Here is a 17,526-nt window from a genome sequence, read left to right as displayed (position 1 = left end):
GCCACCATCGAGAGAGACGTGAAGAGAGCAAACCAAATGAACAACTTCTTTAACAGGTTTGACCACCCTAACCCACTCTCACTCTCACCTCGGAGTACTGCACCCTACACACATCCTTCTGCTGATACCAGCATAGAAGAGACATCCCCACCCACAATTACAACAGCGCAGGTGAGCAGAGAGCTGAGGAGACTTCGTGCCAGCAAAGCAGCGGGTCCAGATGGAGTATCGCCACGACTGCTGAAGGTCTGTGCATCGGAGCTGGGGGGTCCTCTACAGCGCATCTTCAACCTGAGCCTGGAACAGGGGAGAGTCCTGAGGCTTTGGAAAACATCTTGCATCACCCCACTCCCAAAGGTATCACGTCCTAGTGAGCTGAATGACTTCCGGCCTGTTGCTCTGACATCACATGTGATGAAGACCATGGAGAGGCTGCTGCTTCACCACCTGAGGCCACAGGTTCAACACGCCCTCAGACCCTCTGAAGTTTCCATATCAGGAGAAGGTGGGAGCAGAGGATGCCATCATCTACATGCTACACCGATCCCTCTCCCACTTGGACAGAGGCAGTGGTGCTGTAAGAATTATGTTTCTAGACTTCTCTAGTGCCTTCAACACAATCCAACCTTTGCTACTTAGGGACAAGCTGACAGATGGGAGTAGATTCATACCTGGTGACATGGATTGTGGACTATCTTAAAGACAGACCTCAGTATGTGCGTCTTGGGAACTGCACGTCTGACATTGTGGTCAGCAACACAGGAGCGCCACAGGGGACTGTACTTTCTCCGGTCCTGTTCAGCCTATATACATCGGACTTCCAATACAACTCGGAGTCCTGCCACGTGCAAAAGTTCGCTGACGACACTGCGATCGTGGGCTGCATCAGGAGTGGGCAGGAGGAGGAGTATAGGGACCTAATCAAGGACTTTGTTAAATAGTGCAACTCAAACCACCTACACCTGAACACCAGCAAAACCAAGGAGCTGGTGGTGGATTTTAGGAGGCCCATGCCCCTCATGGACGCCGTGATTATCAGAGGTGACTGTGTGCAGATGGTGCAGACCTATAAATACCTGGGAGTGCAGCTGGATGATAAATTAGACTGGACTGCCAATACTGATGCTCTGTGTAAGGAAGGACAGCTTCCTTAGAAGGCTGGCATCCTTCAACATCTGCAATAAGATGCTGCAGATGTTCTATCAGACGGTTGTGGAGAGCGCCCTCTTCTACACGGTGGTGTGCTGGGAAGGCAGCATTAAGAAGAAGGATGCCTCATAACTGGACAAACTGGTGAGGAAGGCAGGCTCTATTGTTGGCATGGAGCTGGACAGCTTGACATCTGTGGCAGAGCGAAGGGCGCTCAGCAGGCTCCTATCAATTATGGAGAATCCACTGCATCCACTAAACAGTGTCATCTCCACACAGAGGTGCAGCTTCAGCGACAGACTGCTGTCACTGTCCTGCTCCACTGACAGACTGAGAAGATCGTTCCTCCCCCACACTATGCGACTCTTCAATTCCACCCGGGGGGGTAAATGTTAATATTATACAAAGTTATTGTCTTTTTTTACCTGCATTGTTATCAATCTTTAATTTAATATTATTTTTTTTTTTGTATCAGTGTGCTGCTGCTGGAGTATGTGAATTTCCCCTTGGGATTAATAAAGTATCTATCTATCTATCTATCTATCTAAATGATATGGAAAGCACTGAATAGCCATGGAGAAAAGGCTTTGGAATCATAGTGAGCAGGAAAAAGTAGAAATGGAAAAGAATTACCCTGCCACAAATAATCAAGGAGTCAAGATAAAATTTTTTATCCAATTTGCAGAATTTCATAATTCATAATCATAGGTAAACACTACTGAATGAATGATAACTTGCATTGTTCTGCTAAAGTAATTTTTGTTAATTTTTAAAGCCAATAGAGCTGCCTGAACTTGACATAGTGAGTACTATCAAACACACAGTATATATCTGGGGAAGAGGAACCAAAACATAAGTGGGGGATATCTATTAGACGCAAGACTGATCACCACTGAGCCCAGTTCTTACTTGTGCTTGCCTTCACACTTGCTGCACATCATAGTGTTCATGGCCTCTCTCAGATCATCTTGAAGCTTTGCAAGAAACTCGTTCATAGACTTGGTGATCTCACTTTCAGCCATTCGTTTCCTGGCAGAGGAACACACCCTTATTAGAACTTGATTATACAAAAATGTAGCAATTCCTGCATTGCTGTATGCTAATGAAAATAGAAAGGAATTCACGTTTTGGAAGAGAGCTGCTAACAGCTCACTGGAATGGGATCTTCAAATTCATAAACTGAAAGGCAAGTCTCATTCCTATTTGACCCCAAGCTATAGTCATATTTTGATGAGGTTTTCTGACCCCACTCATTACACTCACATCTCATACTCTCTCCTGCTTTCTGGATTGCTCACAATATCCCAGGCTGCTCTCAGAACTTTGAAGGCCTCTTCTGCACGGGGATGCTTGTTCTTGTCAGGGTGGACCTGAGGGAAAAAATGGCAAATCAGATGATGAGTACTGAGCACCTTAAAGAATGTCTTAGTTAATACCTTTATTCTTTGGATCTTAGTTAGGCATTACACATACATTCATGTGAAAAAGTGGAAATTTACTTTTTCAACATATATGAACAGGCACACAGACTTTTATGCCAACATTACCTACAGATAAAAGAAATATATATAAACAAATGATGCATACAACTGACATGGTGCATTCATTCTGATACGCTGAATTTAAAAAAATGCAGATTTGGAAATGTACATAAACCCTTAAATTTATCACCACTTCAAATCCATAAAATCAGGATTTGGTGTTCTAAGTTTGATGCCAAGGATTAGAACCTACTTCGAGAGTATGCAGGTGGACCCAGTCTTATTTTTTACCGTTTTGCTATTAGGGCACTGAATTGCCACCTAATCAGGTCCAATGCAGCAGTGCAATAGATGACATCTTGTGCAACAGTGTTCATGTGCAATTAAGGTGTTATGTTGAATGTTTGTGTTCTACCTTATTTCTTCTTATCCTTTCTTAATTATATTTATTTATATTCTGACACTGCAGGGACTGCACGTAATTTTGTTGTATTTGTTGCAATGACAATAAAGATATTCTTCTTCTCTATTGATGTGTGTGGTGTCATTATGCCAAGATGAAAAGAGTTCTCTAAAAGCCCTCAGAAAGAAGCTATGGATGCCTAGGAGTCTGGCAAGAGATTTCAAAAGGTCACCAAATCATTTGAAATCAACCATTCCACTGCTGACTCGGTGGGTCCAGCAAATTCAGGTCTAAGAATGAACTGTTGCATACTAAAAGAATTCTCCATGAACCTCAAAATTGGTGTCAAAGTGCATGCATCTACAATAAAAAAAATGACTGCATAAATCTGACCTGCAAGTAAGGTGTGCTAGGAAAATGTCTTTGCTATCCAAAAACAACATTAGAGCAAAACTATAGCTTGCCACTGAACATACAGGGAAAGACCAGTCCTTCTGGAACAATGTCAGTCATTTTCCAAACCACCATTGTAGGGGTGCTATAGCCAAATCCAGCTAGCACAGGGCGCAAGGCAGAAATAAATCCTGTACAGGGTGACAGACCAATGAACACACACACAGCCCCCAAATACATACTAGGGCCAATTTAGTATCGCCAATTCACCTAACTTGCATGTCTTTGGACTGAGGAAGGAAATCAGAGTACCCGGAGGAAACACAAGCCGATACAGGGAGAAAACATGCAAACTCCACACAGAGAAGATCTGGGACGTGAACCCAGGTCTCTTTACTGTGAGGCTGCAGTGCTATCACTGCCTTACTGTGCCACCCCTGGAACAATGTGTTCTGGGCAAATGAATCAAAGATAGATGGGTACAGTAACAGTACACATGTTTGGTGCAAACAGAAAACAGCATTTCAGGGGAAGAACCTCATACTAGCTGTGGAGTAGGGTAGTAGTAAAGCTATGGTTAGAGGTTGCTTTGCTGCCTGAGAGACTTGGCAGCTTGCAGTCATCAAGTCAACAATTAATTCTGCATCTGATCAAGGTGTGCTTGAGGAGAAAGTGAGGTCATCTGTCCAAAAGTTTAAGTTGGACTAGAAAGCATGCTACCAAATAGAATAAATGGATGATTATGGACTGGACTAGTCAATGGCCTGATTTGAATCCCACTGAAATGTTGTGGGGTGGGGATATGAAACATTTGGTACAAGCAAGAAAACCCACAAGAATCAGGCAAATTAAGGAATTTTGCACAGAGGAGTGGTGAAATATTTCAGTGAGTTAATGTCAGAGACTAATAAGTAGTTATGCCAAATGCAATAGTAGCTTCTGAGGCCAAGAGGATACTTACTTCTTCCCCAGCAGACCATTTATTTATATTTTTGCTGACTAAATGACAGAAGAGGCAAATTTTCATTGTGTTTTCAATGTAGCATATCATCTTCATCTGTATGTGCGGTTTGCATGAAGATCTACTACTTGTCAACTCAGATATGTTGAAAAAGTCAACAATTTCCATGGGATATACTTTTACACATAACTGTAGCTTTGTAAATAGACGTGAGCACTTCCAACTGAATGTTGTGGCAACTAATACAGCAGAGACAGAAATAATTCTGCAAACATTTATCGTATTTATCATGTGTTTGTACGTTTTTATTGCCAGTATAAATATTTATTAGAATGGCTAGTCTTGCTTTACTGTTAAATAAATAAATAACCTATTGGGCAAAAAAATATACATCTGCTCTATATAATAATAAAATCCTAAGCTTAAAAGTGCAATGATTTTATGTCACATTTTTTGTCACGCTTTAAAATTGGCTTATTTTAAAACCTACATAAATATGTTTGGTATCACTCTTTTCAGAATTTATCGAACTTTAATGTGATGTTGTTAGATTTTCAGATTCTTATTCTGTTTTTAAATTATAAACTAAATATCAAGAACTCGCATCCAGCGAGACGAGACTTTGTGCCAAGAGATTTAACCATGCCCAGGGCCGGAAATAAAAGACAAAGAGTAGATGACAAAGACAGCTGCTGTACAGGCTTTTAAATGTTTGAAGCACCACACGAGATGCAGCAGCAGCAATCCAGCAGCTATTCTATTTGTTTCCCATTGTATCACCATTTAAGATGGGGTTTCAGAGGAGCGACCGCTTCCCTTTTGGGTGCGTTCAGCTCCCCCACTTCACAACACAAACGGCAGAGATGCGAAGTGGTTCGTGAGCGAAGCGAGTAGGGGGTAAGTCCCCTAGTGTGTATATGTATATATAATTAATTTATTTTATATTATATAAATTTATATATAAAATTAATTGTTATTGGCAATTAAATACTACTTAAATGTAGATATGCCTGCATTTACAGGTTTTAATCATTAATTGCAGTACAGATTTTTTACTGTTAAAGTATACATTTACTATATTTATCCAGGTGTTTTTTTTTCTTCAGTGTATCAGCTAGACATTCTGTCATCGGCTCACACTCTCTTATATAAAAAAGGCACCCACTGGCTCAATTATTGTAATACCTTGTGTAAAGCAGCACTGTAACAAAATTACTGTAAAGCCTAGAAAAGTGGGGTCTGAAAACATCATTTTTAGTGATCGCCCAATTTACCGAGAGAGTCTGTTTCAGTGAAAAATTGGCCGATTTAGATTGGTCTCTGAGGTCATATTCCTGAAATTAAGCACAAGGTGTCTCTAGTAGCAGTTCTTTGCCACTATGTAGCAAAACTGTGGAACAGCATTGCTAAAAATATTAAAGAAGTTGGCTCTGCTAATATTTTTAAATGACAGTTTAAAACTTGCTTGTTTACTCTGCTTTTAATCGATTTTTTAAAATGTATGTTTTTCTATTGCTTTGTGTTGTTTACTTTTAGTATCTTTTTTGTTTAATTTTTTTTATGTTTTGTTAATAAAATTCTTAATTTGCTTACAGTTTTTATTTATTTATTTATTTTAAATACCTGCAAAATTGTACAAAATGTGCTGCATAAATAAATGTATCATTTATATATGATTAATGTTACTATATATATTCATAAGAGGAGTCATTACAGATGGCACCATTAGTATGGGTACAGGATACATCCACCAGGTACATGCTGGAGGAATGACATCTCTTAGCTTGTCTTAGAATGCCTGGGATTTTCCACAAGGAAGCTAGCACATGTTGTTTGGTATGTACGAAAATCTTGTCTGATATATTAAATCTGTTCTCCTTTTATAGTTTGCACTTTTTGTACTCCTTTGCACTCTCAATGTGTGTTATATGTTAGAGTTGCAGCATCTGAATTCCCCTTTGGGAAAATTAATATGAAACCTATCACTAACAGTAGTGGATGGAAATTAAGTAGGTGAGTAACTGACTTTAGCTTCTATTTAATCATTTATCACAGAAGAGGGGTGTCACTGTTTCCTTGGTATCCATGATGCTCAGGATGACAGAATGTTATGCACATGTAACTGGCATAAAGTTCACGTGTGTCAAACGACCCATATAAGAAGCATCAATTGTAGACATAACTAGAGCTCTCCAGAAGAGTGTGATGCAAAGGCTTGCAAACAGTTGCATTCTCAAGAGTGTGGCTAAAAAGTAGCACAGCAGCATACTTAAGATATATTAGCAAGCAATGGTTCTCTGAAGGTGTCAGCTGTCACACCTAAATTGATTCCTAAACATTGAAGTTAAGTGCAATATCTAAAAGAAACAAGTGTACAAGTGAAAAATGCCTCTTGCAGGATTCTTAAGAAGAGCCGACTGTGCACAGACAGAGATTAAACACACTTTACAGTACTTCTGATAAGATAGTGAAGGAACAAATTAGCAGACAAAGAAATGCAGCAGCTTGGCATTATGAGAAACAGTCACATAGGGAAGTGAATGCGAGAATCAAAAATAAATAAAAGGTTACGGTCTCTCTGTGGTGACCTTCTTTACACACTATCATGTTTATGTGTGTCTTTTACGCCTGCAGAGAAGATCACCGGGACCCCACTGCCCTCTCTGCAGAGCATCTACAACTGCAGAGTCCGAAGGAGAACTGCCTCGATCCTCAGGGACCCCACCCACCCCCAACACGAACTGTTCTATACTTCCTGCCTGGGGGTAGAAGTGTGGAGTATGAAATGCAGGGCTTTCAGGCTAAAGAACTCTTTCTTTCCCAAGGCCATTAGACTCCTAAATAACGGACTGGAGTTTATAACCATGGTTCACCTCATTCTGTCTACCTCACGCAACTGTATTTGACTTGTCCATCACACGCTAACCTGCACATTACACTTTATACTTCTATTCTGTTTTTTTTATACTTTATGCTACCTCTGTTACTTATTATCTATGTTTATCTTTATACGTTGGTTTGTTAACCATTGGCATTTGGTGTGGACAGCAAAGAAAGAATTTCATTGTCTAGGGAAATGTGTTTCCTTACTGTGCACATGACAATAAACTTTGAACTTAGTACCAAAGAACATCTTCATCTATTTTCAACAAGATCTTATCTATGCCCATCTTTGATTTCTGCTATACTTTTTTGACTAGAAATCCATGATATCAATCAACGTAGTTATTTCAGGCATGCTTAGGTACATTAGACTTTGCTAAAAAAAGTGTACTACCTAAAACACTTAACTCTAGCTCAAGTGCCACTTCTCTTCATAGTGCCTCTTTAGGAAGCAGCCTCTGGGCCTCATCTGATAAAATGATGGATCACAAAATCATTGGCTCCAGGCTAAAAGAGACATAACTTGCAACCTTAATGGAAAAAAACTTTGCAGAAAATGTCAATCATAAGGTTGGGGTTATATGCACCCAAGAAACAAATGGCAAAATGTCTACTCTTTCCTTTAAAAACCATTACAGGCAACAGATCTATACTCTCTTCACATGCTCAATCCTTTTGTTCCGGCTGTAACTTCTGCTTTAGCTGGGACCCCTCTACCAATGGTGTGGCTGTAACAAAGGCTGGAGCGATCCCTTTCACTCTGAAAGGCCACCTGGTGGTGGACTGGAAGAGTGGAAGACTTGTCTGTATTATAATTAAACTAGGATGCCACAAGTCTAAACCTTTTTAAGGTTTAGCAAGTAGCATGAGTAAGGCAGGAACAGTATGCAACAGTTATGCGTTCATCTTACTAAAGAAAGGAGTTGACTGATCACCACTTGCCCAGCTGACATAAACTTAACACGAGCAGAAGAGGACACTGTATGTAAAAATTCCAAGAGAAAACTGCAGCACCACCCACAACCAGAAAGTGAGACAAAGAATGAAAAGAGCTCAAGAGCAAAAGAAAGAAAAGCATGCTTAAACTTCATTCACAGTGCTGGAGAAAACTGACTGTAAAGGAAAAAGAATCGCCACAACAAACCATAAGTACACCTATGTTGATTTTGAGAACTATTAATTGAAACTTAGTAGTTAGGATAAAGCCAGCTGATGTATTTTTTATTGGTATCAGTGTATCTGCAATGTAATAGCTAAGAACGTATTCTTTACAAAGGTTATTACTTTTCAGTTACAGTGATACCAATAGTTTGTCTTTTTAAATCTAGTGGTAAAGTGCAGAGCAGCATCTCTCTCTCTCTCTCTCTCACACACACAGGCAGGCAGTGTGGGGGTGATAAACTAATATAGACTAGCTATGAGTAAATGAAAGCCATGGTGTAGCCACTATCAACCTGCCATTTTGACCATATGAATTGAAAGATCAGAATTCATAAGTTATATGCCTTTTCTATGGGAGCAAATAAAGTTTAAACTAGCATACAGTTATGTTTTATGGTCTTGTTATTGTCATTCATCTGTATACACATATATTGATAATTGCTTCTGTCACGAATAAATTGTATCATTTGCTTTATTGAAGCAAGTATGTTCAGGTTATTTGTTAAAAAATAGTCTATCAGCATAACCACAACAGGGTAAATGAATGTTATGCAGTATAAAATGTACATAAAACAGAATACAATGATTTTCAAATCATTATATATATATATATTATACTTTTAATTAAAAATAGTACAAAGACAACATATCAAATGCAGAAACCCTGAACTATTGAGAGAATGAAATCCTTTATCAGGCAAAAATGGGGGACACCACTTCACTTTCAAAACTACATAAATTGGTCTCCCAAATGTTTACAGAGTATTGTTAAAATGCAACACAGTGGCAAACGTGCCATGTCCCAAGTCTTTTGAAACATGTTCGCTGGCATGAAATTCAAAATGAGCATATATTTTCATAGAACAACAACATTTCTTACTGTCAACATTTCAAATGTCGTCTTTGTTCTGTTTTCAACTAAAATATGGCGTTAAATGATGTGCATATTATTGCATTCTCTTTTTAATTACGTCTTACACAGCATCCCAACATTTTTTTGAAAATGGGTTATTTAATGTAGACTTTTCGCCTCATTTATAAATTGTATAGATCTTTTCATATTTCTGGCTTCCTAGCTGGAAGATGAAACACACTTTACAGCAGGGAAGACAGAAGTATGGTTGTCATATAAACTATTATGACACTGTAGAGTGGAGACTCATTGCATGTTGATTAGAGCATGCAAGTAAGAGTTTCACTATACTCAGAACACATGACAATAATGACTTTGGAAACCTATAATGGGAATGCACCTCTGTGTGTTTACAGCAGTCATGAGATCCTTCAGTGTCAAATTTGACCATCTGGTATATAAACTTTCACAGCATTTGCAAAGAAGTGCGTGATTTACATAATTTAAAAGATCAGAAATAAAGCAATTGATTAAGCAAATAAGTGTGGGTTGTGGGTCTTTGTGTTCATCATAGGAACTGCTATCAGGACCGTTAACTGTCCCTGCCCAACTAGTAAAACAAGTGCATTTGACTACTGCATTATAACCTAAACCACAAACACAAGTATGGATGAAATGCTGACAAGCTACTAAACTCCAGTTTTTAATGTGAGATTTTATACATCATTAACTAAGTCTTCTCTCGGCTTCCTCAGAACATATAACAGGAAACACCAAAATAAGACAACTTAATAGTGGAATCCTCCCCTGAATACTTACCAACACAGCAAGTTGCCGGTAAGCTTTTTTGAGTTCACTGTCTGAAGCATTCGACTCCACTCCCAGCACTTTGAATGGATCCACTTCCTCCTCAGGCATGGAGGCCATTGCTAGTAGCCGCTCCAATTCCTGGCCTGGTTCATACCTGCTTGCTGCACCACTGGAAGGAGATTCAGGACACCCCAAGGTGGAAGGACCCCACAGTTTTGCAGTCCTAATTTGAACCCAAGCCCATAGCTTTTGCCATGCTTTTACAAGCATGACCCAAGTCCTTGTTTCCCGAAGCATGTTCCACAAATTCTGGAAAATGTCCACAGCCTGTGCTATAAAATTATGTTTATTTTGCTGCTGATCAAGAGGGCCAAAGCACTTTTCCATCAGTCTTCTGAAACCAGAACTTAACCAGCGCCAGAAAAGCCTCAGACATCCAATCGAAAGCATTAGGACAAGAAAAACTAGGGCTAGCAGCATCTTGAACAAACGGTATGTGATGCTAACAAGCCATCTACATGACTTGTGCAGCTTTTCCAAACTCTTCTGTGCTCTACACTGCACCCACCTGGCTGAGTTCCACACTCTGCCCTGGAGGGAACCCAAATCAGTGCCCTGAGCCATTAATTCTGAGCAACAAGAATAGGCTAATGTTCCTCCAACCTCAACATATTCCCCACAACGATGAGTCACAAATACAATCAGGTCCACCACCATGCGAAAACAAGCCAAGCACCAGGGTCCCACAGCTTCCTGTAGCAGGTCCCAGCATACCAACAGAGACCAAGAAGTAGCACCTTTAACTTTCTGCTGTTGATGAAGTGGATGGGTGTTCCGGCGCCTGGCATGTTTTTGTTTTCCAGCACCATTGAAAGCTGTAGGAATTCGGGAAGAGGGGGCCTCACCACATTGTCTCTGTGACAAATCAGGTTCTTTGTGGGTGCTAGCTTGGCTTCTTGCCTTTTTACTCACACCTCCCTTCCTCCAGTTAATACTTCCTTCCTTAAATCCACTACTAATGCTCCCACTCCAGCCCTGTTCATCATCTAGATCACCTTGTTCACCTTCCTCATGTTCAGGAAAGTCTCCACTACCCCTTGCATTAATAGTGTCATCTTCTGGGCAAGTACAACCCTGACGGCCTTCTATAGGACCAGAGTTTTTAAGAAATCCTTCTTCTTTTTGGGTCATGCAATCAAATGAGCTGCTGAATACCCATGTAGGATCCTGCAATTCTGTATCCCCAGGTTTGGTTTTTAAAACAGAAACATCCTCATATGAGTCAGCAGACAGGAAATTATCAAGGCATTTCTTTCCCGAACTGGTACCAGCTACAGAAAATCCATTTTGAATTGGGCTTTCCCTGGTCTTGGTGTGTCGCACTTGTTCAGAATCTAATCCTTCAGGTTCTTCATCCTTGCCAGGGCAGGGGTTCTCATCACAATCCCACTTCTCATGACCTGCATCTAAGGGTTGCTCCTCCTCTCCTCTTAGTGGATGGGTCCATCCAGTGTCTTGTGGCTCCCTTGCATGGGGAGCATGGGAGCTGCACCAAATACCATCTATGGTCCCAGTCTGCAGCAGTGTGGGTGCTTTGTGCTTTATACTTCCACTGCATTCCTTCTTATCCATCACAAACCCAGGAACATTCTGACTTCATGTTTTGAACATGTTGACCTAAAAAAAATATACATAAACATTTATATTTTGACCAACTCTTTCACTCCAATTATCCCTTTACATGAATATGAAAGGCTATTTTGTGGCCAATTATTTAAAAAGTTGTTGCTGCCAAAGTCCTAGAGCTTATAGTAATTAGAAAATAATTTTACATAGACCTTTTCTTGACTGCCACTGAAATGGGAAAACATGTACAGGTCGTTTTTTTGTTTTTTTTTTTTTAATCACAAGTATTAACAACCAAAACTATTAATTCATTTTTACAAACATTTGCAATCCTAAAATACTAATGCAGTTTGCATTACTTTATTAGACAAACAAAATGGAGCCATAATAGAAGTGTGGCCCTAGAACTCTTTCTTGAAGAAATAATACCACTTCCTTCAAGAAAAAACAAGATTTTACTTACTGGTTTATCTTGTAGTATGAACACTGAACACGGATATGGATATATTACTTTAAGACAAGTGCAAATGGGGAGGAAGGATGTCACCTTTTAACTAGAAAAGGAAATCAAAGAATGAAGACATAATGATAAAATTAGAGGTTGAAGTAATAATTATTTTTAAATAGGTAAAGGCTAAGAAAATTATTTGCATCCTTTCAGTCAGCTGCTTTAGAGAAACTGCAAGCCTTCTGCATTGTTAACTGCTGTTAGTTTTTTTTTGTCAAGTTATGCTAAATTAAACTTAACCATGAAAACACCAAAACAAAAAAAATACATACACCCATCCCATGATGCCCAGCCTACCCCACCACACCATATAGCACAGTGTATAGGCTTCATGAAGAATCTGTATTAACAAAATGTTTTGAAATAAATCAGAGAAAGGAAGGACCAAAATAGTACAAATCTGTTCTGGGCCACAAAACATATGGATAAAAAGTCTGAATTAGCATAGGTCACACTAATTTGGGGTGTTCATGAGAAACGTAAATGATTTACCTACATCAGGTAGAAATTCATGCACTACTGGTCAAATGTTTTAGAACAGCTCACTTTTCAAAGAAATGGACACAGTTTAATGCCTAGTTCTGACAAAGCCTGGAGGTATGTTTTGAGTCATTGTCTTGCTGTACCTGACCTACTAGACACAGACTAGAAGGTATTGCACAATGCTGCAAAATATAATGCTAGTCACTCAGTGCAAGTCACTAACTTTGCCTCCAATAAAAGAACCCCAGACCATTTCACTTCCTCCTCCATGTTTTACAGTTGGTGTCATACACTGAGGAACCTTCCTTTCACCAACTCAATGGCATACAAACACCCAGTGTGATGAACTGAAGATTTCAAATTTTGATTCATCAGTCCATAAGACTTTCTTCCAGGCTGCAGTAGTCTACAGCTGGTATTTCGTGGCCCAGGCAAGCCTTGATTTCTTATTTTGTCCTTTAAGGAATGGCTTTCATACTGCCACTCACTCTGTCAAAACTGCAGCACAAAGTCTCCTCATCACAGTAGAAACTGAGATTTGCTTTTTTCAACTGCTGTTAAGCTGTGCTTGAAGCTTTTGTGCTGTGAGGAGCCTATCACGTAAGCTGGTGACCCTCAGAAACGTATCTTCTGATTGGGTTGTGACTGAGTCTGCCAGGTCTCTTCCTATCAGAGTTTCTTCCACTTTCCATATGCCTTTGGATTATGAAGGACACTCCGTGACATGTTGATTTATTTATTACTATATAAATTTAAAATTTCACTAAATGAAAGGCTAACAGTTCTAAAAGCAACAATGCTCTGTCTCATTTCATTTAACTGCGGTTTTCTCGCCAGTATCACTGGAATATTTTCCAAGTCATCAATCAGAGTGTGTTGTAACATACTCTGTTCCAACTCTGCTTTATGACAGAGAGAGGATTTTTAAGTAACCAACAGAAGTTGGGACACCTGTGCAAATAGTTTACTTCAACTTGCAAGGCTTAATTTACTTTAACTGTTGTAGAACATATGTAGGTTGCAACCTATTAGCTGTTCCCTGAAGAAGGCCCATTAAGTTTAACCTCTGGCAATTTACTGCTTACCTTTCACACCCTTTTAGGTCATTAATTGCACTTCAATCGATTACACTTGAAGAAAACCCGAGATGTTCTAAAACGTTTCACTGGTAATGTCACACCAAATGCCTATATTACCAATCCCTATTTGTGAAAAGAAGTAACTATGACCCCTCGTATCCCATCGGGGGGTAAACTCCTGAGATGACTGAGGTGGCATGCACAACTTCAAGTCCTTCTGATCATTTTTGCTACTCTTCATCATAAGGGAGTAATTTTCTACACAAAATATGGTCCAAAAATGAAAGTTCTTCAGTTGTTGAGGGCCATAAATCGGGTGGAGATGGAGCCCAAAAAGCTTGACATCTTGAATAACTGGACATCAAGACACATCAAACAGCACATTGTAGGTGGGGGTGTTCTTGTACTGTTAGATCAGAAGGCGCTGAACAAAAAAAGCTGAAGTGATTTCAAAGTGATCATAAGTAATTCTTATGAACACAATATTCTCAGAAAATGAATAATCTACAATGTGATAAAGATTTGTGTTGGAAGAATGAAGAAACTAAAAACGATCATTAAAAAACAAATTTTAGCATCTGCTACGACTATCTTCTTAATTATGAAACTGTTTGAAACAAAAACTTGCAGCTACTGTGGCCCTCCAGGACCATAATGGAGGCCCCTGCTTTAGGATAGTAGTAATAAATACAGGTAAAATTCCGTTACAACAAATATCTTTACAACCAAATTTTCTTTACAACAAAGTATTTTATGGTCCCGACAGTGTCCCCATATGACATGAGTCTATAGAAATCTTGTTACTACGAAGTACATTCAGCAGATACTTTCATTACAATGAAGTGACCTTGAAATGCTTGAATGAATCATCCACAGAGCAGTTAGTTCTGTGGTCGCAGCTCTGTTGTGCACAACAATCCCCAAACAGAAACATTGTAGTAAAAAAAAAAAAAAAAAAAAAAAAAAAAAAAAAAAAAAAAATCTTCCTTCGAACTTTCCTCGTACTGTTTTGTTTTTGCTCGTTCAAGAAACATTCCTATTAATGTGGCACTCATTCAAGAAAATGTGAAGTTTCTAAACTCTCTTGGACCTCCCCTAACTAGACGACATGCTGAAGAGCGTCCCGAAGTGCAATCACTGTGTCTATGGAAGACTGTTTATATGTTGCCGGGGCAACAGCAGGCTCACAGCTCTGCTGGTCTCTCTGCCAAAGCAAGATGCAAGGAAATTGTAAATGCAGGGAACAGTATTACTTGGCCACTAACCTGGTCACAACCCTGTCTGACTGCTGTGTCTGTGTATAGGAGAGTGGCAGATCCCGCTACAATAAATAACAATGAGTGCATTTAAAGTTTTTGGGATGAAACTTTTTCTAAACTGCGAAGTCCGTAGAGGAAAGTCGCTGAAGCGTTTTGCCGTGGCTGAGGCAGCGTCTGCTTCATGCTGTATACCGATAATTCTCTTTCCGATCAGCTGCTGCTGTGATTCACCACTCAGATACAGTGATATAAATACTCCGAGTGGTGCAGTGAGAGTAATATGGAAAAAGATGATCTGCTGTGGCAACCCTTAATGGGAGCAGCTGAAAGAAGAAGAAGATGCAGTGAGAGTAACAACGCTAAAGCAGTTATGGTATTTGGAGTACTATGGCTATTCCCTGGACCATTATATTGCTGCAGGTTAATTACAATCAGATGCATTAAACTAATAAACAATATGCAGTTAGTTTCAGTGTATTTATAAAGCCGCGTCAGGAATGTGGATCTAAGAAAGAAAGGGTGACCACACAGGAACAGTAGCACTACTTTGACGCTGAGTGCCGCCAGTCTGCACAACCGAGCGGAGAAATTGCGTACGCCAGGGTATGAGGTACCGTGGAAATGTGCGTGGCTTTACGCCAAGTTTAGGTTTTATACATCACGATTTGAGCATGGAAACGTTCGTACACAACATTTCTGTGTGTATGCACCGTTTATACATGAGGCCCCAGGTCTCAATTAAAATGACTAGACTGTGATGGATCACATTTCCAAACTGACTGAATGGGCAAGGACTTGCAGGCAGCCTTGTGTAAAAAAACATAAGTAGCAGAGAAATATTTTTGTCTGAGTGGACAGAGAATGAGAAAATGTTTAAAACAATAAATAAATAAAAATAAAATAAAAAGGACGAGAAGAGAGTGACCAAAATAATAACACAACACCTGATAACAGACAAAACCTGGAAATAAAAAAGGAGGATGAAATAGAAAAATCCTTAAGTTGATAAGAGTTGACGTAAGGCAGAATAACTGCCAGAGTTTAAATAGACGTGCTAGAAAAATAACAGTATAATAGGAGGTATTTTATAAGAAGAAAAAAAAAAACAATATTTCACAAAGTTGCATTATGCACAGCTGGAGAATCAGGTACTTTCAGAAGACAGATGTTTGTTGAGTAATTATTTCACATAGGGTCAATATTGTCACATATGCAGATTAGAATGAAATTCTTACTTGCATGTACAATGCAATACATCGCTACTATTACACAGTATAAACACCTCACCTCGAAACACCTGTCTTCCTTATGCGAAGTAAGTACCTTAAGTTAGAATTATTATAGAACGTGAAGAACTGCACTAAAAAAGTACTATCTCCATACAGATTTATTCTTCATGACAAGAACAACACCGGACATATATTTAATCAGTTTCCAATTACACCGTTAAGCACTGAAGTAAAGGACTATGAACAAGGAACTTGACGAATTAATGAGAAAGTGCTCTCGGCCCACAAAAACGTGTAAAGGTTTAAACTGTATATTAAACTGTGTGAACGAACTGGACAACAGACCTTTAAGTTTTTTTCTCGAGGTCATTCCCCGGTGTTTTACAAGTACACAAAGCAAAAGCTGGCAAGTCCCTCATGGTGTGTTGCACGAAAGGAGAACTAATGTAAAATAGGAACACGGTCGTTATATCGTTGCTTCTGCCATACGAACACGATATGCAAGTTAAATGAGATTTCACAAGCAGTTTGACGGACTTAGGGCGTACTTCATGAAGGGACATCAATGCATAAGCACATGGCAAGACCATCATAGTATACGGCATAGGGACAGATGAGTTACACATTGGAATACACAAGGGTGACGACAAGAAGATGTAACACCTGAAAATACAAATTTACACGAGGGTCTTACACGAGGGCACAACTGAAATATTAAGAAGGTACTACATCAAGGAATCGGCGGGAGGCTGCTCCGGCGCAGTACACACCATCGGCGGTAGGAAGTAAGCGAACTTACACCCTGGCTATCAGACGCCACGGTCCGATGTCAGGCCCAGAGGACACGTCACATGCGCTGAGCACCCGAGACAAAAAATGCAACTGCCACCGTCTGTGGTTCTGTCCTTCCTTCCGCCCTCTCCAAGACAAACCCACCCCGCCTCTGTTGTTGTTTATTCCCTTCCACTTCCGGGGCGACAACAATCTCGCGAGAATAAACGTGCTGGCGTCATGAGCGCGTTTAAATGTTTATGGACGCGCTTTGATTTGTCACTGTAGGTGGCGTTTTTATACTGCACGCTGTTAACCAGTTTGGTAGTTGTATCCGATGAATTGTATATATTACCGAGTCTATAAAAAGCCGTTGATTTTAAAACGCATACAATACAATGTTGTCGTAAATTATGTAGCGCTATTGATTTATTCCACTAGGAAAGTTAAACAACGCTCCGCAGGCGCACCAAGCGA

At 39.7% G+C, this 17,526-nt stretch overlaps 1 protein-coding gene across 3 annotated transcripts in view; it reads right to left on the bottom strand.

The window, feature by feature from the left end:
* dnajc14 (DnaJ (Hsp40) homolog, subfamily C, member 14) overlaps nucleotides 1-17,230 on the bottom strand; it is a 28,281-nt gene extending 11,051 nt beyond the window's left edge. Inside the window, exons 1-4 of one of the 3 annotated variants that reach the window (XM_051925211.1) lie at nucleotides 17,078-17,230; nucleotides 10,104-11,771; nucleotides 2,413-2,519; nucleotides 2,059-2,178 (exon numbers count right to left, since the gene is read on the bottom strand). In XM_051925211.1, the coding sequence (XP_051781171.1) occupies nucleotides 2,059-2,178; nucleotides 2,413-2,519; nucleotides 10,104-11,726 (1,850 nt within the window). In that variant the 5' untranslated portion in view covers nucleotides 11,727-11,771; nucleotides 17,078-17,230. Of the gene's footprint in view, nucleotides 1-2,058; nucleotides 2,179-2,412; nucleotides 2,520-10,103; nucleotides 11,772-17,048 lie in introns of all 3 variants that reach the window. The other 2 variants (XM_028798043.2, XM_028798044.2) reach the window with 2 other exon arrangements.
* Nucleotides 17,231-17,526: the final 296 nt, after the last annotated feature.

This window comes from Erpetoichthys calabaricus, chromosome 3, assembly GCF_900747795.2.
Source record: "Erpetoichthys calabaricus chromosome 3, fErpCal1.3, whole genome shotgun sequence".
In the NCBI taxonomy this organism is placed as follows: Eukaryota; Metazoa; Chordata; class Cladistia; order Polypteriformes; family Polypteridae; genus Erpetoichthys; species Erpetoichthys calabaricus.
This window is presented reverse-complemented; position numbering and strand designations above follow the sequence as displayed.